Source organism: Balaenoptera acutorostrata, chromosome 4 (assembly GCF_949987535.1).
Source record: "Balaenoptera acutorostrata chromosome 4, mBalAcu1.1, whole genome shotgun sequence".
In the NCBI taxonomy this organism is placed as follows: domain Eukaryota; kingdom Metazoa; phylum Chordata; class Mammalia; order Artiodactyla; family Balaenopteridae; genus Balaenoptera; species Balaenoptera acutorostrata.
In genome coordinates this window covers 90956913-90982884 of record NC_080067.1, presented here as the reverse complement: position 1 = coordinate 90982884, position 25972 = coordinate 90956913, and the positions used below count along the sequence as shown (strand labels likewise).

General features: G+C 36.0%; 1 protein-coding gene across 3 annotated transcripts in view; it reads left to right on the top strand.

Moving 5' to 3' along the window:
- Window positions 1-25972, top strand: part of GRAMD1C (GRAM domain containing 1C) — a 103582-nt gene that overhangs the window by 54348 nt on the left and 23262 nt on the right. For 2 of the 3 annotated variants that reach the window (XM_057546104.1, XM_057546103.1), the window contains exons 6-8: window positions 16767-16885; window positions 19287-19419; window positions 23610-23769. In XM_057546104.1, coding sequence (XP_057402087.1) covers window positions 16767-16885; window positions 19287-19419; window positions 23610-23769 — 412 coding nt within the window. Of the gene's footprint in view, window positions 1-13922; window positions 14222-16766; window positions 16886-19286; window positions 19420-23609; window positions 23770-25972 lie in introns of those variants that run through there. The other variant, XM_057546105.1, reaches the window with a different exon arrangement.

The following is a 25972-nucleotide window of genomic DNA, read 5'->3' as shown; positions in this document are numbered from 1 at the left end:
CCCGTGTCTCCTGCATTAGCAGGCAGATTCTCAACCACTGCGCCACCAGGGAAGCCCTAAAATAGACTTTAAAATAAAGAATGTTACAAGAGACAAGGAAGGACACTACATAATGATCAAGGGATCAATCCAAGAAGAAGATATAACAAATATAAATATATATGCACCCAACATAGGAGCACCTCAATACATAAGGCAACTGCTAACAGCTATAAAAGAGGAAATTGACAGTAACACAATAATAGTGGGGGACTTTAACACCTCACTTACACCAATGGATAGATCATCCAAACAGAAAATTAATAAGGAAACAGAAGCTTTAAATGACACAATAGACCAGATAGATTTAATAGATATTTATAGGACATTTCATCCAAAAACAGCAGATTATGCTTTCTTCTCAAGTGCGCACGGAACATTCTCCAGCACAGATCACATCTTGGGTCACAAATCAAGCCTCAGTAAATTTAAGAAAATTGAAATCATATCAAGCATCTTTTCTGACCACAATGCTATGAGATTAGAAATCAATTAAAAGGAAAAAAGAGGTAAAAGACACAAACACATGGAGGCTAAACAATACATTACTAAATAACCAAGAGATCACTGAAGAAATCAAAGAGGAAATTAAAAAATGCCTAGAGACAAATGACAATGAAAACACGACGATCCAAAACCTATGGGATGCAGCAAAAGCAGTTCTAAGAGGGAAGTTTATAGCTATACAAGCCTACCTCAAATAACAAGAAAAATCTCAAGTAAACAATCTAACGTTACACCTAAAGGAACTAGAGAAAGAAGAACAAACAAAACCCAAAGTTAGCAGAAGGAAAGAAATCATAAAGATCAGAGCAGAAATAAATGAAATAGAAACAAAGAAACAATAGCAAAGATCAATAAAACTAAAAGCTGGTTCTTTGAGAAGATAAACAGAATTGATAAACCATTAGCCAGACTCATCAAGAAAAAGAGGGAGAGGACTCAAATCAATAAAGTTAGAAATGAAAAAGGAGAAGTTACAACAGACACCACAGAAATACAAAGCATCCTAAGAGACTACTACAAGCAACTCTATGCCAATAAAATGGACAACCTGGAAGAAATGGACAAATTCTTAGAAAGTTATAACCTTCCAAGACTGAACCAGGAAGAAATAGAAAATATGAACAGACCAATCACAAGTAATGAAATTGAAACTGTGATTAAAAATCTTCCCAACAAACAAAAGTTCAGGACCAGATGGCTTCACAGGTGAATTCTATCAAACATTTAGAGAAGAGCTAACACCCATCCTTCTCAAACTCTTCCAAAAAATTGCAGAGGAAGGAACACTCCCAAACTCATTCTATGAGGCCACCATCACCCTGATACCAAAACCAGACTAAGACACTACAAAAAAAGAAAATTACAGACCAATATCACTGATGAATATAGATGCAAAAATCCTCAACAAAATACTAGCAAACAGAATCCAACAACACATTAAAAGGATCATACACCACGATCAAGTGGGATTTATCCCAGGGATGCAAGGATTCTTCAATATACGCAAATAAATCAATGTGATACACCGTATTAACAAATCGAAGCATAAAAACCATATGATCATCTCAATAGATGCAGAAAAAGCTTTTGACAAAATTCAACACCCATTTATGATAAAAACTCTCCAGAAAGTGGACATAGAGGGAACCTACCTCAACATGATAAAGGCCATATACGACAAACCCACAGCAAACATCATTCTCAATGGTGAAAAACTGAAAGCATTTCCTCTAAGATCAGGAACAAGACAAGGATGTCCACTCTCACCACTCTTATTTAACATAGTTTTGGAAGTCCAAGCCACAGCAGTCAGAGAAGAAAAAGAAATAAAAGGACTCCAAATTGGAAAAGAAGAAGTAAAACTGTCACTGTTTGCAGATGACATGATACTATACATAGAGAATCGTAAAAATGCCACCAGAAAACTACTAGAGCTAATCAATGAATTTGGTAAAGCTGCAGGATGCAAAATTAATGCACAGAAATCTCTTACATTCCTATACACTAATGATGAAACATCTGAAAGAGAAATTAAGGAAACACTCCCATTTACCATTGTAAAAAACGAATAAAATACCTAGGAATAAACCTACCTAGGGAGACAAAAGACCTGTACACAAATGCTTGGTGTCAGTCTATTTATCTCTTGTAAAAATAAAATACAGTGTGTGTGTGTGGAAAAAAAAAAAAAAAAAAGACCTGTACACAGAAAACTATAAGACACTGATGAAAGAAATGAAAGATGATACCAACAGATGGAGAGATATACCATGTTTTTGGATTGGAAGAATCAATACTGTGAAAATGACTATACTACCCAAAGCAATCTACAGATTCAATGCAATCTCTATCAGTTTACTAATGGCATTTTTTACGGAACTAGAACAAAAAAATCTTAAAATTTGTATGGAGACACAAAAGACCCCGAATAGCCAAAGCAGTCTTGAGGGAAAAAAACAGAGCTGGAAGAATCAGAATCCCTGACTTCAGACTATACTACAAAGCTACAGTAATCAAGACAATATGGTACTGGCACAAAAACAGAAACATAGATCAATGGAACAAGATAGAAAGCCCAGAGATTAACCCACGCACCTATGGTCAACTAATCTATGACAAAGGAGGCAAGGTTATACAATGGAGAAAAGACAGTCTCTTCAATAAGTGGTGCTGGGAAAACTGGACAGCTACATGTAAAAGAATGAAATTAGAACACTCCCTAACACCATACAGAAAAATAAACTCAAAATGGATTAGAGACCTAAATGTAAGACCGGACACTATAAAACTCTTAGAGGAAAACATAGGAAGAACAGTCTTTGACATAAATCACAGCAAGATCTTTTTTGATCCACCTCCTAGAGTAATGGAAATAAAACCAAAAATAAACAAATGGGACCTAATGAAACTTCAAAGCTTTTGCACAGCAAAGGAAACCATAAAGAAGATGAAAAGACAACCCTCAGAATGGGAGAAAATATTTGCAAACAAATGAACAAAGGATTAATCTCCAAAATATGTAAACAGCTCATGCAGCTCAATATTAAAGAAACAAACAACCCAATCCCAAAATGAGCAGAAGACTTAAATAGACATTTCTCCAAAGAAGACATACAGATGGCCAAGAAGCACATGAAAAGCTGCTCAACATCACTAATTATTAGAGAAATGCAAATCAAAACTACAATGAGGTATCACCTCACACCAGTTAGAATGGGCATCATCAGAAAATCTACAAACAACAAATGCTGGAGAGGGTGTGGAGAAAAGGGAACCCTCTTGCATTGTTGGAGTGAATGTGAATTGATACAACCACTATGGAGAACAGTACGGAGGTTCCTTAAAAAACTAAAAATAGAATTACCATATGATCCAGCAATCCCACTACTGGGCACATACCCAGAGAAAACCATAATTCAAAAAGACACATACACCCCAATGTTCATTGTAGCACTATTTACAATAGCCAGGTCATGGAAGCAACCTAAGTGCCCATCGACAGATGAATGGATAAAGAAGATGTGGTACATACATACAATGGAATATTACTCAGCCATAAAAAGGAACGAAATTGAGTCATTTGCTGAGACGTGGATGGATCTAGAGACTGTCATAGAGAGTGAAGTAAGTCAGAAAGAGAAAAACAAATATCGCATTATCGTATTAATGCATGTATGTGGAACCTAGAGAAATGGTACAGATGAACCTGTTTGCAGGGCAGAAGTTGAGACACAGATGTAGAGAACAAACGTATGGACACCAAGGGGGAAAGCCATGGGGGTGTGGGGGTGGTGGTGTGATGAATTGGGCGATTGGCTTTGACATGTATACACTGATGTGTGTAAAATTGATGACTAATAAGAACCTACTATATAAAAAAATAAAATTAAATTAAAACATTAAAAAAAAAAAATTTTAGGAACTATTTATTTTAGTTCTTCAAACAGAAAAACTGCCTGGAGATAAGTTCTCTTTGGTAAGTTTATATTTCAACACATGTATCTATTTTATATACTATAGAGATATACACAACATGAATTGAATAAAAGCTCTAAGAAAGATCTGTCATTTCAAAAAAAAAAAAATGAAGAAATAAAACTATCTCCATTGACAGATGACATGTTTTTGTGTATATAAAATCCTAAGAAAACCAATAAAAATGTGCGAGAACCAATAAATAAGTTCAGTAATGTTGCAGAATGCATGATCAAAATACAAAGATTACTTACATTTCTATACATTCACAATAAACAATCTGAAAATAAAAATTAAAAAAAATTCATTTACAATAGCATCAAAAAAGAATAAAATACTTGGGAATAAATTTAACAGAAGTATAAGACATGTACTGAAAGCTACTAGACATAGTTGAAAGAAATTAAAGGAGACTTAAGTAAATGAAAAGAATCTCATGCTCATGGATTAGAAGACTTAATATTGTTAATATGGCAGTACTCCCCAAATTGATCTGCAGATTCAGTGCAGTCCATATCAGAATACCAACTGGCATTTTTGTAGAAATTGACAAGTGGATTCTAAAACTCATATGGAAATGCAAGGTACCCAGAATAGCAAAAACAATCTTGAAAAAGAAGAAGAAAGTTGGATGAATTAGTCTGTTAGGTCTGCCATAAAAAAATGCCATAGGCCGAATGGCTTAAACAACAGAAATTTATTTTCTTAGAGTTCTGGAACCCAAAGGCCCCATCTCCAAATACATTGGGAGTTGGGGTTTCAACATATGGATTTTGGGGGGACACAGTTCAGAGCATAGCAACTTCATTTAACCTTAATTTCCTCCTTAAAATCTCTGTCTCCAAGTATAGTCATATTGGGGGTTGGAGCTTCCGCATGTGAATTTGGGGGAATACAATTTGGTTCATTACATTGGAGGACTTAACACTTCTTGATTTCAATGTTTGCTACAAACCTGCAGTAATCAAGGCAGTATACCCTGTGTTTGGTTCATAACATTGGAGGACTTACACTTCTTGATTTCAGTGTGTACTACACATCTGCAGTAATCAAGGCAGTATACCTGGCAAAAGTCTAGACATAGATTAATGGCATAGAATTGAGAATCTAGAAATAAAATCTTAAAATTAATTATCAATCATAAATTGATTTTTGACAAGGTTACCAAAATAATTCACTGGGGAATAAATAGTATTTTCACCAAATGGTGCTGGAATAACTAGATATCAACATGCAAAAGAATGAATTTTAACCCCTACTTCATACCATATACAAAAATTAACTCAGAATGGATCATAGACCTAAATGCAAGGTCTAAAAGTATAAAACTCTCAGAAGAAGCTGTAGGCGTAAATACTCATGACCTTTGGATTAGACAATGGTTTCTTAGATATGACATCAAAAGCTCAAGTGACAAAGGAAAAAAATAGATAAATTGGGTTTCATCAAAATTAAAAACTGTGCTTGAAGGAGTCCATCAAGAGAGGGAAAAGACAACTAACTCATGGAGAAGATATCTGCAAGTTATATATCTGATAAGGTATTTGCATCCAGAGTTATATATCTGGAGAGGAAATATGTGCAAGTTATATATCTGATAAGGTATTTGCATCCAGAGTTATGTATCTGGAGAGGAAATATGTGCAAGTTAAGAGTATATAAAGAATTCTTACAACTCAACAAGAAAAAGACAAATAGCCAATTAAAAAGTGGGCAAAGGATTTGAATTGTAATTTCTCCAAAGAACATATACAAATGACCAAGTTACATGCAGAGATGCTTAGTGTCATTAGCTGTTAGAGAAACATAAATCAAAACCACAGTGAGATAGCACTTCACACCCACTGGGATGGCTAAAATAAAAAGACAGACATTACCTAATGTTGAAGATGTGGATAAACTAGAGCCCTCATGCATTGCTGGTGGCATTGTAAAACTTGGAAAAATTTGAAAAACAGTTTGGTAGTTTCTCAAAATGTTGAATATAGAGCTACCATATGACCCAGCAATTCCATTTCTAGGGTTGTATGCAAGAAAATTGAAAGCATATGTTCACACAAAAACTTGCAGTCAAATATTCATAGCATTATTCATAGTGGCCAAAAATAGAAACATCAACAGATGAAAGTATACATAAAAATATACAAAATGTGTATTCATAAAATGGAATATTATTCAGCAATAAAAAGGAGTGAATTACTGATACATGGTACAACATGGTTAACCTTGAAACATTATGCTATGTGAAAGAAGCCAGTCCCAAATGAACACATATTGTATGATTCTGTTTTTATTAAATGTCCAGAATAGGCAAATTCAAAGAAGTTGAAAATAAATTTGTTGCCAGGGGGAGGGAAGAATGAGGAGTGACTGCTAATGAATTTGGCCTCCTTTTTGGGTTGATGAAAATATTCTAAAATTCGTAGTGATAGTTGTACAACTCAGGATATGCTAAATACTATTGAATTGTATGCTTTTAGAAAAGTGAATTTTATGGTATGTGAATTATAGCTTAGTAAAGCTGTTATTTGTTATTTAAAAAAATTTTTTTAAACAGACATTTATTTCTCTATAGCCATTATTTTGTTAAAACTTTAAAAAAGATTTTTATTTTATATTGGAGTATAGTTGATTTACAATGTTGTGTTAGTTTCTGGTGTACAGCAAAGTGATTTAGTTATATCAATACAAATACATATATCTATTCTTTCTCAGATTCTTTTCCCATATAGGTTATTACAGAGTACTGAGTAGAGTTTCCTGTGCTATACAGTAGGTGCTTGTTGATTATCTATTTTATATATAGTAGTGTGTATCTGTTAATCCCAAACTGTTAATTTATCCCTCCCCACCATCTTTCCCCTTTGATAAACACAAGTTTGTTTTCTAAATCTGTGAATCTGTTTTGTAAGTTCATTTGTATCAGTTTTTAGATTCCACATGTAAGTGATATCATGTGGTATTTGTCTTTCTGTGTCTGACTTACTTCACTTAGTATGATAATCTCTAGGTCCATCCATATTGCTGCAAATGGCATTATTTCATTCTTTTTTATGCCTGATTAATAGTCCATTATATATATGTACCGCATCTTCTTTATCCCTTCCTCTGTTGATAGACATTTAGGTTGCTTCCATGTCTTGGCTATTGTAAATCTTGCTGCAGTGAACATTGGGGTGCATGTATCTTTTCAAATTATGGTTTTCTCTGGATATATGCCCAGGAGTGGGATTGCTGGATCATATGGTAGCTGTATTTTTAGTTTTTTTAAGGAACCTCCATACTGTATGCTTTTAGAAAAGTGAACTTTATGGTAAGTAAATTATAGCTCAGTAAAACTGTTACTTTTTTAAAAAATGGTTTGGGGGAAGAGTAGAGATTTCCAGCTGATAAGAAAGGCTCCTTCTTTGCAGCAGGAGCTTAAACGCCACTGGCGGAAACTTGACCTCCTCTCCTCCCTGCCACCCAGCTCAGCTCCTCACTGGAGTGCACAACTTCTGCCTAAGGGCTGTTAGGATTGAATGACTTCCAGTTTTTCAGGCAGCTGCTGAGGTCTGGGTCTTTCAAACAGTGCTCTGCTCGGATGCTTTCACTTTGCAGGAGTGCTGGGGGACTCAAGGTGATCTGGAAGTTGGGAGATGGAGGAGAGAAGTGGGTGGGGGTGGGGGAACTTGCCAAGCACAGACCCTCCTCCCTCCTTAAGGGAACGTTTAAGGCTGACAGGGCAGCCCCAAGCCCAAGCTTCCCCCACCCCCTTGAGTCTTTCTTGGAGTTTGGGCACCCAGTCTCCCCATACCCATGCTCCTAACCTGGGAGATGCTTAGGGCGGTGGGCCCGCGGGTGCCAGGTACAGTGGTGCATTGCAGCCACCTGGGAGAGCACCGAGCAGATGTGCTAAGGCATGAGCCCCCCGCAGGTCCACTCTGCCCTACCAGGTTGTGCTGCAGGAAGGGGGTTGAAAACTCCAGTGTTGCTCTAGGGACTTGGCATGGCTAACCTTGCCCACAAATACCAATTTTTTTCGAGTACTCTGGGAATCCCCCAGGTGCGTTCTCTCACGCTAACAAAGAACCAAAGACTGCTATGCAGCCCACGTTTGGTTATACCCTAGATCTGAGTGTCCTCTGCAAATCACTTTTGCGCTTATCACACTCGAGTAAGTTGGGATGCATCCTCACGAAAACAAATACCTCCTGGGAAGTGATTAAGTTCAGGCTTACAGATGAGCCGGGGAGAAACTGAGATCTGAAATTTAATGAAAAAAGAAAAAAAAAAAAAAGCTCTTTGAAGTGGGAGAAAGAGAGGGAATTCCAGAATACTTCTGAGGCCACCATAGCCAAGAAATGTCTTGTATGCTGGCTGGGAGTAAAATCTAACCCTCTTTGAAAAGATCCTCATGTCACCCGTGTTCTTGATGTGTACACGAGGAGTATCACCATCTTTACTGTAGTTATACCTTTCAGATCTTTGGATTATTTGGTTATCTTTAACATTGAACATGCAACTCTATTTCAAGTGGACACTATACTATTTTTTTAAAAAAATTTTTTGGCCATGCTGCTCGGCTTGCCGGATCTTAGTTCCCCCACCAGTGATTGAACCCGCAGCCTCGGCAGTGAAAGTGCGGAGTCTTAACTACTGCGCCGCCAGGGAATATCGCTATACTCTCATTTTAAAAAAGAGAACGGTTACCATTTCTGCTCTATACTATGACAAAAATCAACGTTTATGCATATACTATATGTTAAGTACTATACAGACCTTAATGAAAGTTGAAGGTGAGATCTCAGGTTTAAAATTGTCCTAATTGGAATTTTAAACACTGTAGAATTCACCCAGAAAAGGAATTAGAAAACAAAATCAACAACAAAGCTACCCTTCCTGTATTTTTCTAGTGATCTTTGAAGAACAATTCTTTTTAACATGGTAATATGTATAACAATAATAGTAACTCCCACTTAGGAAGTATTAGGTGCCAGGCATAGTGCTAGGTGCTTGGTGTAGTCTTAGTATTGTCTGTAATTTTACAAGCCTCAGTTGTCTTCTAGTTTTTTAAAGTGATAAAGCCACATTGGTTAGATTCCTTGATCTTTTGTAATGCTATTTTGTAAAAGAGAAGGTAAAAACCAAAATTCATAAAATACACAGCCTAACTACAAAATTCTAGAAAACAACACAAGTAATTTGAATAATAAATTTTGTATATATTCAAACTACTTTAGGGAATTTAAGTTCAGAATATTATAATCATGTTTACTTTTAATTAGGGAATTTGAGAGTAAAAGTAAATATGTGTTACTTTTGCTTGCTGTTTGCGTAATAAAGCCTTAAAGGCATAGCATATTAATCTAGATAAAAGACTGTTCCAGTAAGATTGATTAAGACAATAGAATGATGTTAAATCTGTGTGTGTGTGTGTGTGTGTTTTATTTAATTCTCCAGTAAGATAAATCTACAAAAGGGGAAAAAGCTGGAGGCAAATATGGTGCCTTTGAGAAAGAATGCTTTTAAAAGTACATTTTTTTTTTCATTCGTAAGGTTCCTCTGATGCATTGCTTCAGAAAGGACAGTTTATTTCAGGTATTTGAGTTAGCTTACCATAAGTCTTCAATGTTTAGACATGTGTCTAAACTGTCAGCATGTCATTCATGCTGTAATTAATAGCACTTCAGCTTATTCACAACCTTTGAGTTTAGCACCCTTCTTGCAGATAGCACATTGAGTGTTTGAGATTTGTGAGGCCAGAAGACTGTGGCAGGTCCATTCTCGGTTACAAACAATTGATGTTTACTGACTTTTGTAAAGAACCTCTCAGCCCTTCCCCACGCCAGACCTCCACTTCTTGTTTGAGTTTAAGCCCCGCCCCCTTCCATGTTTTGTATCAGAGCCAGGCCGTCTTCCCGCCTGTTTTTGTATGGTCCACAAAGTAAGAGTGGTTTTACATTTATATTTCATGGCAATTATATGAAATTCAAATTTCAGTGTCCATTAATAAAATTTTATTGAAACACAGCCATGCTCATTCTTTATGTGTTGTCTGTGGTTGGTTTCACACTACAGAGGCAGAGTTGAGTAGTTGCACCAGAGACTAAATGGACCACAAAGCCTGAAATATTTACTCTGTGGTCTTTTACAGAAACAGTTTTTTAACCTCTGAACAATACTAAACCAAACTCATCTTTTTTTGAAAAAAAAAAAAATGCATACCTGCTCATGTTAGCTTCCTGCTTAATACCCATCACCCTTGGATAAAAATTTTTAATTGTTTATAGAGACTGTATGATCTGGCCCCAGCCCACCACTCCAGCCTCATTAATACTTTTATGTTTCTAGTGATATTGTCATATTATTAGATTTAGGATTACTCATGCTAATAATACAGGCAGGATGTGTACAGAATGAAATTGTTCTTTTTGTACTATTTTTTCTCTGAGAGATATAATAGTGGTATCTCTTGCCAGTACATGGGGGCTACTGGGAAGCTAGCTCTCCATGGAAATTTAAGAGTACATATTGAGAGTGGATGTTTAAATCCAGGGCCTAATAGAGCAGAAATCTGCCCTCATTTTAAATTCTAAAGCTTAAAGAGACAGAATGGCTTTCAGGCTTATTCCCAAAGGCCAGAAGTAGGAAGCATGTGTCAGAATTAGGGAGGAAGTTATGAGGGGTGTTTTGTCAATGTATACAGACCCACCCTCTTCCAATTTTGATACATGTCACTCCACCTTCTATTTTGGGAATCTCTAGTTGAAGGATGACAGGAGAGTATCTGTTCCTCTGTTCCTCAAGTGGGTTGGGGAAAAAAGGATTTAATTTTTTAAATTAAAAAAATTTACTGATTGTATTAGTATATATGTATTTACTGATTGTATTAGTATATATAAAGAAAGAATGTGTTGGTCTGAAGGGGGCCTGGCCAGACTTAGGCCAAGAACTTAAGACCTAGGCCAGAAAAGCAAAGTCACAGAGGCAGACTTTGACCACTAGAGAAATGTACAAAGATGGGACAGAGATGAATCGTCAGGCTCCATCAGTGTCACAGTAGTTTTAACTTTAAAACTGTCTACCTTTGCTCTGACTTCATGCTTATCATGCAAATTTCTGATTACTAGTCTGATTTCCAAGGTATTCAGGTACCTGGATGGTAGGATGAACGAATTCTGATGATTAGAAAAGATCGTTCCCCTACTGTGCATTAGTGTATTTACTACGGAGCATGTACGTGCAGCTTGTGAGTGTGGCTGGTTTGAGTCAGCTGATCTGAGTGCATCTCTAGGATGTCAACAGTGCTGAGGCCATTCTGCAAACAGTGGTTAGTTTATCAAGTTAGTGTCACCTTTGAGACCTTTCAGAATAGTGTCATACAGCTTTTTCCTGCAGACTCCTCAGCCTTATCAAACCTCTTATTCCTGCTTATGCCCCTCTCCAATGAGTCTTCCTTTTGGAATTACTTGGAAATCTAGAAGTTTTCCAGTAGTCCTATAAATCTAATAAGTACCATATTCAAACCTACCAGGAAAAAAAATGCAAATTGCTAAGTATTTTAGTCACATATTCTATATAATAACCTGGCAGTGTAGAAGTATTAGTATATGTATATTGTTCCCTCTTTTTTACCTTTCTGGTTGGCAGAACTCCTCCACCTATTTTCCCTTGGTCAGTGAAGTATACCTCCTCCTCCCCAGTCACCCAAGCCAGAAACCTGGTGCATCCTTGTTTCTTACCTCTTCTTTGCCAACATGTCATGTCGGTCATCAAGGCCCTCATCATTTCTAGCTTGAACCATTACAGTAGTCTCCTAAGGATCTCTTTTTAACACTCTCATCTGTCCTTTAGGTCAGGGGTCCCCAACCCCTGGGGGGGTTGTTAGGTTCCTGTTAGGAACCGGGCCACACAGCAGGAGGTGAGTGGTGGGTGAGCCCACACAGCAGGAGGTGAGTGGTGGGTGAGCGAGCGAAGCTTCATCTGATGCTCCCCATTGCTCACATTAGGTCCCTGGTGCCAAAAAGGTTGGGCACCGCTGCTTCAGGTTGTTACCAAAAAAGTAGTCGTTTTAAAAGTGGATCTTTTAAAAACGCACTTCTGAACTTGTTGCTTTTCTATGGGTAACTAGTAGGTGGCTTTTTATATTTAGCGTGGAATACAGGCTCCTCATGACCTGGCTGCTTCCCCCTTCCCCACTGACTCTTTCCTTCTTCCTCTCTGTGTCTTCCTCTCCCCGCCCTCCCCAGTCATGGTGAACTGGCTTGCCAGGCCGCTCCACTTCTCTGCACACTTGCATTTGGCGTACGTGAGTTCATCTTACTTGATATTTCAGCAGCATTTCACACCATGGCACACTCCCTCTATTTTGAAACACCTTCTTCCCTTGATTTCCATATCATTCTTTCTGAACTTTGCTCTACCTCTCTTGTATTTTTCTGTCCTTTTTTCCTCCTCTTCCACTCAGCCTTTGCATGCCAGACTTTCTTTGGGCCCAGCCTTAGGTTTCCCTCGTAAACCTACTGAGCTCAGCTCTGCTCCATATCCAGTGGTTTACTATAAGGGATTTTTATATTTAGCAAAAGTATATAAAAATCATTTACAGTACAATTAATGTGTATTTTTCTCATAGCTATTTGGTTACCACGGTACAGTGAGGATATGTATCTACGGTTTAGGTCAGTAAGACCTGCCATAATATGCCAAGAACACTGTTTTTTTGGGAGTAAAAGCTAGCCCCATAGTGAGCTCTCTTCAGTTTGAGCGAGTAGTATCCTCCAGTGTCGCTTTGGTCCCTCATTCTGCTGTTGTATAAAATGATTAGATTTTATCAACCCTACCTCCCCCCAAAAGGTTGATCCTTGCAGTCTATCAAGTAGCGTTTGACATGTCTACACACTTTACCAGACTAGATGGAACAGCTAGGTAGAAATTAGGGCAAGATTTGATTTTTCATTTAGAAGAAAATTTTTCTCCTGGGAAATAAATTAGAACTGGTAGATGAGACTCTCTATAGTGTTTATTATAGTCCAGGTAGGTCCCTGCCAGGAAATTATTCTGAATAAAGGAAAAAATATTTCTAAAGGAAAGAGTTATTGAGTAATCAACATGTAAACTTTTCAGTGATGAAAGCTATGCCGACTGCTTCTTGGAATTGCTCCACCTGAATAGCTCATTCTTCTTGACATTTCCTGACATTCCATTTACAGTACTCAAGCGTTGCAGTCCTTGATAGTCGTGAAGGGTTAATGCAGGAGTCTGATGGGGATGTGACATTAGTACTGAAGAAGTGGGGTATGAAGAAGCGATGACATTGCCAGAATTGAATAGGAAGTATTAGCATGGAGAAGAAAATTTAACCCTTAATATATTTAATTTTAAAAATGAGATTAGGGCTTCCCTGGTGGCGCAGTGGTTGAGAATCTGCCTGCCAATGCAGGGGACACGGGTTCGAGCCCCGGTCTGGGAAGATCCCACGTGCCACGGAGCAACTGGGCCCGTGAGCCACAATTACTGAGCCTGCGCGTCTGGAGCCTGTGCTCCGCAACAAGAGAGGCCGCGACAGTGAGAGGCCCGCGCACCGCGATGAAGAGTGGTCCCCACTCGCCGCAACTGGAGATAAGCCCTCGCACAGAAACGAAGACTCAACACAGTCATAAATAAATAAATAAAAGAACGTGAATTTCTTTTTAAAAAAATGAGATTAAAATCATATTGCAATAAGCATTTTACATAATTGAGCATAGGCAAGATATTTTCATTTGCATTTTTTGTTTCTAATCAGTGTGTAGAACAGAAGAAATTGGGAACTGTCTCTTTAATAAAACCCTGTTTACCTACCCTCTTCTAGTAGGAGTGGCTTAGGAACCTGTAGAGTGAGGTGTAACTTCCAATTCTGCATTCTGAAGGGCAGCCTTGGATAAGAGTGCTGATACTACAAACCAGGAAGTGACAAATAATTTGCCTTAAATTATAGTAGAGCTTGTCTTTTATAAGGAAAACTTCTCATAACAAAACTAGAAGATTGAAGCATGGTTGTCACTAAATGTTTGGAACTCTGCTGCAGATAAAGACTTTGCAGCGTACTTAGAATACAAAGCTTTCTGGGCCAGAAATTGATCTGACTTTTGAGCCTTATCTGATTACTGCTTGATTCGTCTTTATTTTGTTCAAGTGCTCAGCAGGTTGAACGGGGAGCCTTCCTCCCCATTGTTAGCAGGTAGGTGGTCAGCCTTTGTTTAAAATTTAAGTTGTTTTTTTAAGGTTACTTAACCCTGGTTCTGCTGCTGATTATTGGAAGAATTATGAATATCAGTCTGGGTATATGTTTTAATGTTTGAATATTCAGCATGGCTGTAAATAATCATTTTTGTGACTTTGTGCCAACTTTGTAGAAAAAGTCATTTTTAACAAATTAGCAAATCTATAAGGTGACAAATTAAATGAGTTCTATTTTGTTTTCTATTAACCTTATATGTTTAAATTTAATTAACAGATTAAAAGTCTATTGAAATTACTCTGCTATTAACTTCCTGATAGTATTTGATAATATATTTAAAACATTTATTGATGTAGTCAAATAAAATTGTATTTTTGTTGTTACTATTTTACTTACAAGTTTCATTTCTTTCACTCTTAGAAAGCTGTCTGAGTGTTTCGCTCATTGTTTATCTACTTGCTTTAGTTTGTTTTTGGAATACTTTGATACCTATTATTTCAGAAGACTTTTTATAAAAGGTTAATCTTCCACAAGTATATTGAAATATTGCTTGTTTCTCTTTATAAAGTTAACGATGCATTTATGACACTAAAATTGTTTCAAAGATAACATCTTTGGAATATTGAGCTAATTATTAGTATGAGCTAACTACTATTGTGAAAAAAAAAGAAAGCCATTACACAAATGGTTCTTCTGGAGTGGGAATCAGAAATGTGTGTGGGTACCTTTAGGATCAAGAACAGTGGTTTCTTTCTCTACCACTAGTGATCCTTTTTATTTTTCTTCTATGGACACTATGCTTCAAAAGACTTTTTGTCAACCAAATAAGTGGTGTATATTAAATAATAAAATGTTAGAACATTATCGTCTCTTAGGGATACATTATTTCCAATGAGAGTTTCTTATCAGCCTGAGATAACCACTCTAGGTTAATATGATTCAGCCCCAAACGAAGAGGCCTGACATTTTACCTAGCTTGAAAAACTTTATTGTAGGTAACTGTTTGGATATTTTTGACTTTTTGAAATGCTGATAGTAACATCTGAAGTTTCAACAACTACTCTTATGGAATCTTAGTCATCTGGGAACTAGCAGTCTAAAGTGCAGAAATTCTGTTCTTAATATCTTTGAGTTTCCATGAAATGTAATGAAGGTCATCTAGTGTAATGTAACAAACAAAGGTACCATAGCTACTAGACAGAGAGGAGAAACAGGGAAAAAGAAAAAAGGAAATGTGGTATTTGTCATTGGGAATGTCTGCGAGGAATTCAAGGTGTCTGTATGTTTTTGCCCCATAAAATTTCCCTATATTTATCCCTACTATTTACCCACTTAAAATTTTTACTCTGATTAGTCTGATAAATTGATAACTGACTTCAAAACAAATATTGCTTATGTTTTTCATGTATTTTATTCTATATTTTTATGTAGCTTCCCTCTCCCCAATTTTTTTATTTCTCCATTTCCTCTATTCATGTCCTTCCTTCAGCTTAGCTGAAGACCCTTCTGCAATGTGAAGCATTATCTGATCACCCTAAACCACAGTAATATTTCTTTCCTTTAGATTTCTATATCATGTTGATTCTACCAGTTCTTTAGTACATAATACTGATATAGCTTGTCATATTTAACTTTTACTTAAAAGTTTGCAGTGTTTCTTCAATTAAATTATAGTTGTTTGAGAGCAAGTAGGACATCATTTTTATCCGTTTTAGCATCTAGTGCAGTGATACACATGTGGTAGGTTCTAAATAAATATCTGTTGAATGAATGAGAGATGTAAAGAATCTTGCCAACAGTTGCTTCAAGTGTTATGCTGCCTCCCTCTACCTTGCTTAATTATGTAATTAACCATCTATAATGTTTCTAAAAATCAGACTGTTGGTTGTCATACTATTATTGTTTTTGTTTTCCTTTGTAACACATGCATTTTTTATATTAGATTATTTAACACTGATATGATACCTACAAAGAGAGAACAAGCTGGACTTTATTAAAAATAAATAAAAATAAAAACGGAAATATTCTGAATTCCAGACTCTTGCATTTTATATTTTAGGAAAATATAATTTAAAATTTACTGATATATGAGGTTTCAAATATAGTTAAAATATTCAGATACATTATGAATTAAGGGGAGGGATTCTGAACTGACGTTTGGTATTCTGAATGGTGATCCAGTCATCCTGATAGACTGGTTGGATTGCAGAATTTAAATCACAGATTAGTAATTGCCAGAAACGATGAACAAATTATTTTATAAAAAGAGGGTTTTAAATGTCTTACACCCATTGACAGTAGTTATTATATTACACACTTTAAAATCATCATCTACCTATTCCCAGTATCAACTATGTCAGATACGTTTTGTTAACCCACTTTTTATAGATACAGAAAACTGATATCTAGAAAGGTGGAATAACAAAGCCATACACTAGTAACTGCACAACAGGTCATTTTGACTTCAGAATTCATGTTTTGAATCACTATGTTGTATACTATGTTATGTTTTCCAATAGTCAGGGTAATCTTTCTGTCATTCTAGAGCTTGACCAGACAGGAATTCTGGCAGCTGCTCCAGCAGAACTATGGCACTGAGCTAGGCTTAAATGCTGAAGAAATGGAGAACTTGTCCCTGTCGATTGAGGATAATGTGCAGCCAAGGTACTGCAAAATGTTTTGAAATGTCAAGATTTGTTAATCATTCATTAATCAAAGCAGAATTATTTTAGACTTTACTAATTCAGGCTTTCTATTTATTCACCATCCAGTGAAATTTGCCTCTTGCTTCTCTGTAGTGGAATGAGTGAAAGGTGAGGACAGTGAATAGTTTGCTAAATTGGTAAGCAAATACAGATCAGATGAGGAAATGTTAACTTTGTAACTGTGTCACCTAGGATTTGCTTAAAGCATGGGGTTAGTAAACCTTTTTATTAGGATATGGAGAAGTACCTAGTGAAATCTCTGCACCTATAGATAACAATAAAGAAAATTAGCTGGAAGATATTTTAAGGGATACAAAGATAATATGACTTTTCCTCAAGGATACCCTAGCATAGTACTTGACATGTAGTTGGCACTCAATAAATATTGACTGCATTAATGAAAGGAGCTTATAGCGCTACAGGGAATGCAAATAATTATAATACAGGGTTGAAAATGATAAGGGCCAAAAAGAGCAATAGATAATGTGGGAAAAATTCAGAGTGGAGAGAGATTATTTTTGACTTATGGGAATTCACTTGGAAGAGTGGACATTATTATTAACCTGTACAAATAGAAGTGCGTTCTGTCCAGTGGTAATTGAGGTCAGAGCAATAAAAACAACTAAGGATAATACATGAAAATTCTAGAGCAAACATTATGCTAAGTGAAAGGAGCCAGTCACAAAAGACCACATATTGTATGATTCTATTTATATGAAATAGAGTCCAGAATCAGTAAATCCACAGAGATAGAAAGTAGATGAGGAGTTGCCAGGGACCGGGAGAAAGGGAGAGTGGAGAGTGCAACTGCTGAGGGGCACAGGGCTTCTTTCGGGGTGATAAAAATGTTCTCAAATTAAATAGTGGTGATGACTGCACAACTCTGTAAATCACTGTATTGTACACTTTAAATGGGGTGAATTTTATGATATATGAATTATACCTTAATAAAAAATTAGGTAAATTATTTATTTAAAAATTCTGTAGCAAATAAGTCTTAAGATGGAAATCTTTCAAAGTCTCATGTGTATACAAAAATTTTATTCTATCTAGATAAATCTTCTAGTTATACTGATCCTATTTATATTGTGTCAGTTCAGCATTAATATTTTACAGTCTTTTTTACATGGTTACACATGTATATTTTATTAGTTTTCTGTAAAGTTAAAAATTTCCATTGGCCTACTCTCCTTGTCAAGTTTACTAGGCTTGGGACTTCCCTGGATCCTCATTCCCTCTTCTACTCTTTTTCTCATTCTTCCAGTCTCTGAGAGAAGCATATCTACCTCACGCCTGTATTTCCTCAGCTCTTCCATCTTCTTTCTTTTCACTTTCAATCTTTCCTTCACTCTCCTTCCTCTTTTTTCCTTCATTTCTCCACAATCCACCTCCATCCTTAAAATCCTCAAGTACAGACCCTCAGCTGGTGGTCTTGTCTCCAGGAGCCGTTTTCCTTGTTTGGTTCCCTCGGAGTCCTGCTATTCTGCCTGGCCAGGAGTAACTGGGTAATAAACCCAAGTATTATTTGGGTGGAGTAGAATAGGCTTTTTTAGCTTTTCTGTCTCCTTGTCAGGATAATGTGGATTCAGATGTCAGGCAGCCACTTTATTTTAGGAGAGCTTTAAGTCTAAACATAGCAATGATTACATGGGAATGCTAATTGCTCAATAAAGTTGAGGTCTGGAAGTTAGATCCATTGTGCTGCTTTTATATTTAATACACTTTCCTGTTTTCCCCCCCACTCTCTGAAAGAGGAAAAGAAGGTCCCAAGACATTTATTGTAATCTTGTCCCTATGACCATTTGAAAGCTTTTCCTTTAACCTTAGGAATTCCTGTTCTCAGGAATGAGAAGAACAAGAAGGGAGGCATGGATTGATGGATGGGCTCTGTGCTCAGACATCAGGAGCTTCCCCTTCCTGGAGGGATGTGTCATCTCAGCTGGGACGGAATCTAAAGGAAGGAGATGAGATCTAGAACTGCCTTCTGGTGTTGCCTGGCATCCAACTCAAACACCTACCCTGCACCTTTCGAAGCTTCTTCATTGTCCACAACTGAAATTTAAATAAGCAATGTTCATTTTATTAGTTGCTGTTACGGCCACTTGTACTTGGTTAATTTCTTAGCGGTTTCTGAAGTTTATAAAATCTTATATGAGCGTATTTTATTTTCAGCAGTGAAGTCAATTTGCATGTGATTTAAGAAGATAGCTTTGTTATAAGTAGAAGCTTATTTGTTACATTACAAAAAAAAATTTGTTGTCAAAATGCTTTATAATAGAAAAGGACCTCAGTGAGGAGGCTAAATCAGCTATTTGTACGGAAGTGACCTTGTTTATGTTTCTGTGATGTGTTTCTTACAGAAGTCCAAGAAGAAGCAGCTTGGATGGCTGTGGGGAGAGAGATGAAAAATTATCCAAGCCAATCAGTTTTACCCGTGAATCAATTAGTCGGGTTTCAGAAACAGAGTCAATTGATGGAAATCCACCAAAAGGGGTTAGTATATGATATCCCTTTAAAAATCTATCTGATACTGCTGTGTGTTCATCATAATGGAAGAGCAAATAAAAATACAATATAAAAAATGTTTAAAAACTTAAAATGTCAGGCTGCTCTTTTATTTTAGGACAAGAGTTTTAAGCCTGTAAGTTGCAGAGGTTGTATGGGAATAATATGTGGTTCTGTTCAGAGCTGGATACGGTGCAGAGTTACCAGGCAGCTCCCTGAGCATCAGTCTGTAAGGGGGAGAGACATCATTAAAAATATAATAAGGTGGAGAAATTCATAGTTAGCAGAATTTTTTTAGTAGGTAGTGTGCGTAGTGGAAACAATCTGTATTGAAGGGGAGATGAGAACTCTGAACACCATGGTTGAATAACAATAGATGCTTGTTAAACTGATTACTAAAGTAGGCACATCCAGTTAATTACTGGGCTTCATAGTTAGTTTCTTTCTTTATTTTTTCAAGTATTATTATAAGCCCTTCAATTTTTTTAAATTTCGGTGAGTTTCTGTCACTTGAAGTCATTATTATTACTACTTTTTATACTCAGTTTGTCCCCTCTGCCAATGGGAGCCCCTTCAGGTTGGCTCCTTTGTTCTTTTGAAATAATCAATAATCTTTGATGACTTCCTTTCTTTCTGGTACAATAATGTGTCCCAGGCACATTTTGTATACTTTCTGTCCCAGACTTAGTATCAGCCATTTTTTCTAATGAGCCATAGTTTTAATGAAGAATGGTACTTAGACCACATTCTGAGTGCTAAGAGTGTACAACTTTTGTTCTTCTGATTGGGGATGCAAGTTTGGAGCCAATACTGAATTTCTTGTTTTAGATCAGAGCATTGGCTTCACATCCTACCTCTGCCATTTGCTAACTGTATGACCTTAAAGAAATTAACTTAATTACTTAACATTTCTATGCTTTTGTTTTCTCAACTATAAGATGAGGACACTAATACCCCACAGGGTTTTTTTAATAAGGACTAAATGAATTAATATATGTGAAAATGCATTGAACAGTCCCTAGCACATATTAAGTATTCAATAATCATAAGCTATTATGATTGAAGGTGAATCTGTGTGTGGCCAGCAGTGGACCTTTTCTACCTTCTCTCATGGAGCTCCCAGCATCTGCTGTGAATAAATGTTGGGGAAACATTGAAACAGAATATATTTATGTAAAAGGCCACCAAGTTATAAACTTGTCTCAGGCAATCATCACGCACCTATCTCAGTCTGATTTTGTGTGTGGATTTCATGTAAAACTTATTCATCAAGAGACCCTTAGGAACTTACTGCTGGTGTAAGGGAGGTGATTCTGAATGCTAATCCCCTTGTACGTTCTCACTGAGAAGACCAAACCACTCAATTTTGGGGTGGTAACAGGACAGGGGATCTCTTGCAGTCCCCTCCTTTTACAAAAGTCTGACTTGAGGACTGGGTTCTCAGAACTGCTAATATTTCTTGGGTCCTTCCTACAGCCTCTTTGACAATGCCTTCTGTACCTGCTCTTGGGATAGTTAACCTATTGGTCCTTGCTTCTAGTTTTGTCCCTAAAGGAAGTCATATGTTCTCTAAGGAAAGGGAATGGAATGTAGAGGAATAATTTAATGTTTTGATTATATATTCATTGATGTTTAGTATAGATGTTTTCAGGTTATGGAATACAAGTAATTTATTTTTTTAATTTTTTAAATTTAAAAAAAATTTTTAGTGTTATAGTTGTTTTTTTTTTTAACATCTTTATTGGAGTATAATTGCTTTACAATGGTGTGTTAGTTTCTGCTTTATAACAAAGTGAATCAGTTATACATATACATATGTTCCCATATCTCTTCCCTCTTGCATCTCCCTCCCTCCCACCCTCCCTATCCCACCCCTCTAGGTGGTCACAAAGCACAGAGCTGATCTCCCTGTGCTATGTGGTTGCTTCCCACTAGTAACCTATTTTACATTTGGTAGTGTATATATGTCCATGCCACTCTCTCACTTTGTCACATCTTACCCTTCCCCCTCCCCATATCCTCAAGTCCATTCTCTAGTAGGTCTGTGTCTTTATTCCCGTCTTGCCACTAGGTTCTTCATGACCTTTTTTTTTTTTTCCCCTTAGATTCCATATATATGTGTTAGCATACTGTATTTGTTTTTCTCTTTCTGACTTACTTCACTCTGTATGACAGACTCTAACTCCATCCACCTCACTACAAATAACTCCATTTCGTTTCTTTTTATGGCTGAGTAATATTCCATTGTATATATGTGCCACATCTTCTTTATCCATTCATCCGATGATGGACACTTAGGTTGCTTCCATGTCCTGGCTATTGTAAATAGAGCTGCAATGAACATTTTGGTACATGACTTTTTTTGAATTATGGTTTTCTCAGGGTATATGCCCAGTAGTGGGATTGCTGGGTCGTATGGTAGTTCTATTTTTAGTTTTTTGAGGAACCTCCGTACTGTTCTCCATAGTGGCTGTATCAATTTACATTCCCACCAACAGTGCAAGAGGGTTCCCTTTTCTCCACACCCTCTCCAGCATTTATTGTTTCTAGATTTTTTGATGATGGCCATTCTGACCGGTGTGAGATGATATCTCATTGCAGTTTTGATTTGCATTTCTCTAACGATTAATGATGCTGAGCATTCTTTCATGTGTTTGTTGGCAGTCTGTATATCTTCTTTGGAGAAATGTCTATTTAGGTCTTCTGCCCATTTTTGGATTGGGTTGTTTGTTTTTTTGTTATTGAGCTGCATGAGCTGCTGGAATACAAGTAATTTAGAAGTTTGGTCCTTTTTTTCCTTTTGCACCCAAGAGCAGTAAAGTGAGATTCTCAGATATCATGAATATCCTATGTCACTTACTTTGTTTCATTTTTACTTCCAACAAAGTTGGAAATAACAGAAAGTTAGAAATAACATTTTTTCCAAGAATAAAATAGGTTTTTCTTAAGTTATAAAATTAACACCCTTTGTAAAATTTCAGGAAATATAGAAAAATATACAAAGAAATAAAAATTGTCCAGATGCTAACCATTCAAAGATAGGGGCTGTTACTTTTCCTATAAGTATCTGTCCATGTTCTTTATAATAGGAACTATATCTTAATTAGAAACAACAGGAGAAATATGTGGAAAGTTACTCTACTTAGCATCTAAAGAGACCCTGGGTCAGCTAATAAACCTGTTGCTTCGTAGTGTGGAACTCCGAAATAAATCAAGTCTTGATTTTAACAATACTCTCTGATTGAAAAATCAATCCTCAACTAGGATAGTATAATCCTTTAATAAATTGAGTCCTGGGTCCCAGTTGTTATTCTGCTTTCTGAGCGGCCAATGGAAACCGGTCTCCTCCCTGGAGCTGCTTCTGTTGTTCAGTGCTGCTCAAAGATCTCATGGGGCAGGAAGTTATAGATACGCTTTTGCTGTCTTTCATCTGCTTATACACAGACAATACAAGAAAGTACATTGCTGTGTAGTTTATATTTATCACACTGTTCTATTAAGCCTAATTATAATACTGTTCTACTTGAATACTACTAACATAGCAATAGCATTCATACTTTAATGCCTAATATTAAATTTATTATAGAAATGACATATCTTTATTAAGCCATTCCCAGAAAGTATGGATAGCAGTATATACTGAATATATTTTAATGCCCAATTCCTTAGTCCCTTAACAGCAAAGCCAACTCTGTTCTTATGGGTTTGCTGCGAAATTAATTTTCCCTTTTAATCTTTTCTCCCTCACTGTACTCTTATGTGACTTTTATCTCTCTTTTTTCTTTCCCCTTCCCCTTTAGTTACTGATCTTGAGAGATGGGTGAGTTCTCTTCCTTGAGGTGATGGGGCAGGTATTGTCTGGGGAAACTAACTGGGTTTGACTCCTTTCCTTTGCACACCCCAAACAACTGACTGTTCTATTATTTTTGTCCTTTGTCCCCTTTCTCTTCGACTTAAGTGATTCACACATTGTTAATTGTCTGTGAGTTCTTTTTTTATGATGTTCTTCATAAATTTATTGTTCATTAATGTATAAGAAGATGACTTTAGGATGGTCTATGTTATCTACCAATATTTTTTGGACTGAATTGGAAATGTGATACAAACATAACAAATTTTTCAAAAAGCAGTATTTCAAAGTGTCTTTATTATTAAAGATCTTATTGTTTGCTTTTTAGGGGTTAGGGAAAGAGGAACCCCAAAGTGAGAAACAGATCAAAAGCCCTTCACTAACTTCAGAAAAGAGGTTAAGTAGACTGTCATCAAAATCACTGGACTTGAATAAAAATGAATATCTTTCTTTGGACAAAAGCAGCACTTCAGATTCTGTTGATGAAGGTAAAGAATTTCTTATAAATTTTAGTAAAATTTCAGTTACGTCTTTTAATGTTTACTTTTATGTTAGGTGTGTGCAAATTGAGCATTTGGTTTTTTTTTTTTTTTTTTTTTTTTTTTTTTCCACACACACACACTGTATTTTATTTTTACAAGAGATAGATAGACTGACACCAAGCATTGTACATGGATGACCACAACAAAAGCAACAATGATTGCAATTACCAAACATGAAACACACTTATACTATGTCATAACATTGACATTCAGTCCAGTAATCCTCCACTGTAACAGCTCCTTTACTTTGCAGTGAAAATTGATTTGTATATTCTTTTCCTCTGAGTCCTTGTGGGATTTTTTTTTTTTTTAATTCAGACAGAAAGTCACAAAAATTATACTCATCCTCATCAGTTCACTCAGTCCCATGTAATTAATTTCTTTTTTTTCATCTTGATCTTTTGTTAGCACTTTTATGAGTTCATCAGTTTTTCATTAGAGTTCTGAAAATGCTTATTCATTCAGTTCAGCAGTACAGTCAGTTACCAGAAACCTGTACTTGTCAGAGTCTTTTCCATGAATTTCTTGAAGATGAAACTCTTTTATAGGAACATATTTGCAAAATCATCAGAGTACACCCAGAACTGTCTGTAAATGACAAAAGACTTAAAAATGACCATGGTTAAAGATTTGATGAAAGTTCATAATAATGCAGTTGACAAGAAAATTAGTTATTTCTGAGATATACATTTTAAAGTAATAACTAGGATTATTACTTATAACATTATACCAGAACATATAAGATTTTTAGATGTTTCCTGTAATGTCTGAAACATTTATATTAACATATTTCCATACATATTTCCATACAAATACAAATATAAGATTTTTAGAAATTTCATGTAATGTCTGAAACATTTATATTAACATATTTCCATACATATTTCCATACAAATACAAATATAAGATTTTTAGAAATTTCATGTAATGTCTGAAACATTTATATTAACATATTTCCATACATATTTCCATACAAATACAAATATAAGATTTTTAGAAATTTCATGTAATGTCTGAAACATTTATATTAACATATTTCCATACATATTTCCATACAAATACAAATATAAGATTTTTAGAAATTTCATGTACTGTCTGAAACATTTATATTAACATATTTCCATACATATTTCCATACAAATACAAATATAAGATTTTTAGAAATTTCATGTAATGTCTGAAACATTTATATTAACATATTTCCATACAAATAACCCAATGAAAGTTTAGTATTAGTTGTTTTGTTTGTTTTTTTATACTGCAGGTTCTTATTAGGCATCAGTTTTATACACATCAGTGTATACATGTCAATCCCAATCGCCCAATTCAGCACATCACCATCCCCACCTCATCGCAGTTTTCCCCCCTTGGTGTCCATATGTCCATTCTCTACATCTGTGTCTCAACTTCTGCCCTGCAAACTGGCTCATCTGTACCATTTTTCTACGTTCCGAGCATTTGGTTTTTGCATTAGATACAGTCTCACTCTATAATGAACCAAAAAAGGATGGATAATAAGAAATAGAGGAAAGAGGCTGCTAAATCTAACCTCTCTCCACTTTTCAGAAGCCTAGAATTTGGAAATCTTCATCACGTTTAGCTTTTAACGTCCCAAGCCTTAAGATGGTGGAGATGAAGCAGTAGCAAGGGAAAAGCAATTTTTTTCTTTTTATCCATGACTCATTTGTAACTGGATGTTGTACTTCTTATCTCCCTCACTTGTTTTTCTCCTCCTTCAACCCCCTTCCCCTCTGGCAACCACTTGTTTGTTCTCTCTATCTATGACTGTTTCTGTTATGTTTGTTCACTGTTTTGTTTTTTAGATTCCACATATAAGTGAAAGCATACAGTATGTCTTTGTCTGACTTATTTCACTAAGCATAATACCCTCTAGGTCCATCTATGTCAAAACGGCAAGATTTCATTCTTTTTTATGGTTGAGTAATATTCCATTGTGTGTGTGTGTGTGTGTGTGTGTGTGTGTGTGTGTGTATATATATACACCACACCTTCTTTATCCATTTATCTGTTGATGGGCACTTAGGTTGCTTCCATATCTTGGCTACTGTAAATAATGCTACAGTGAACATAGTGGGGAGCATATATCTTTTTGAATTAGTGTTTTCGTTTTCTTCAGATAAATACCCAG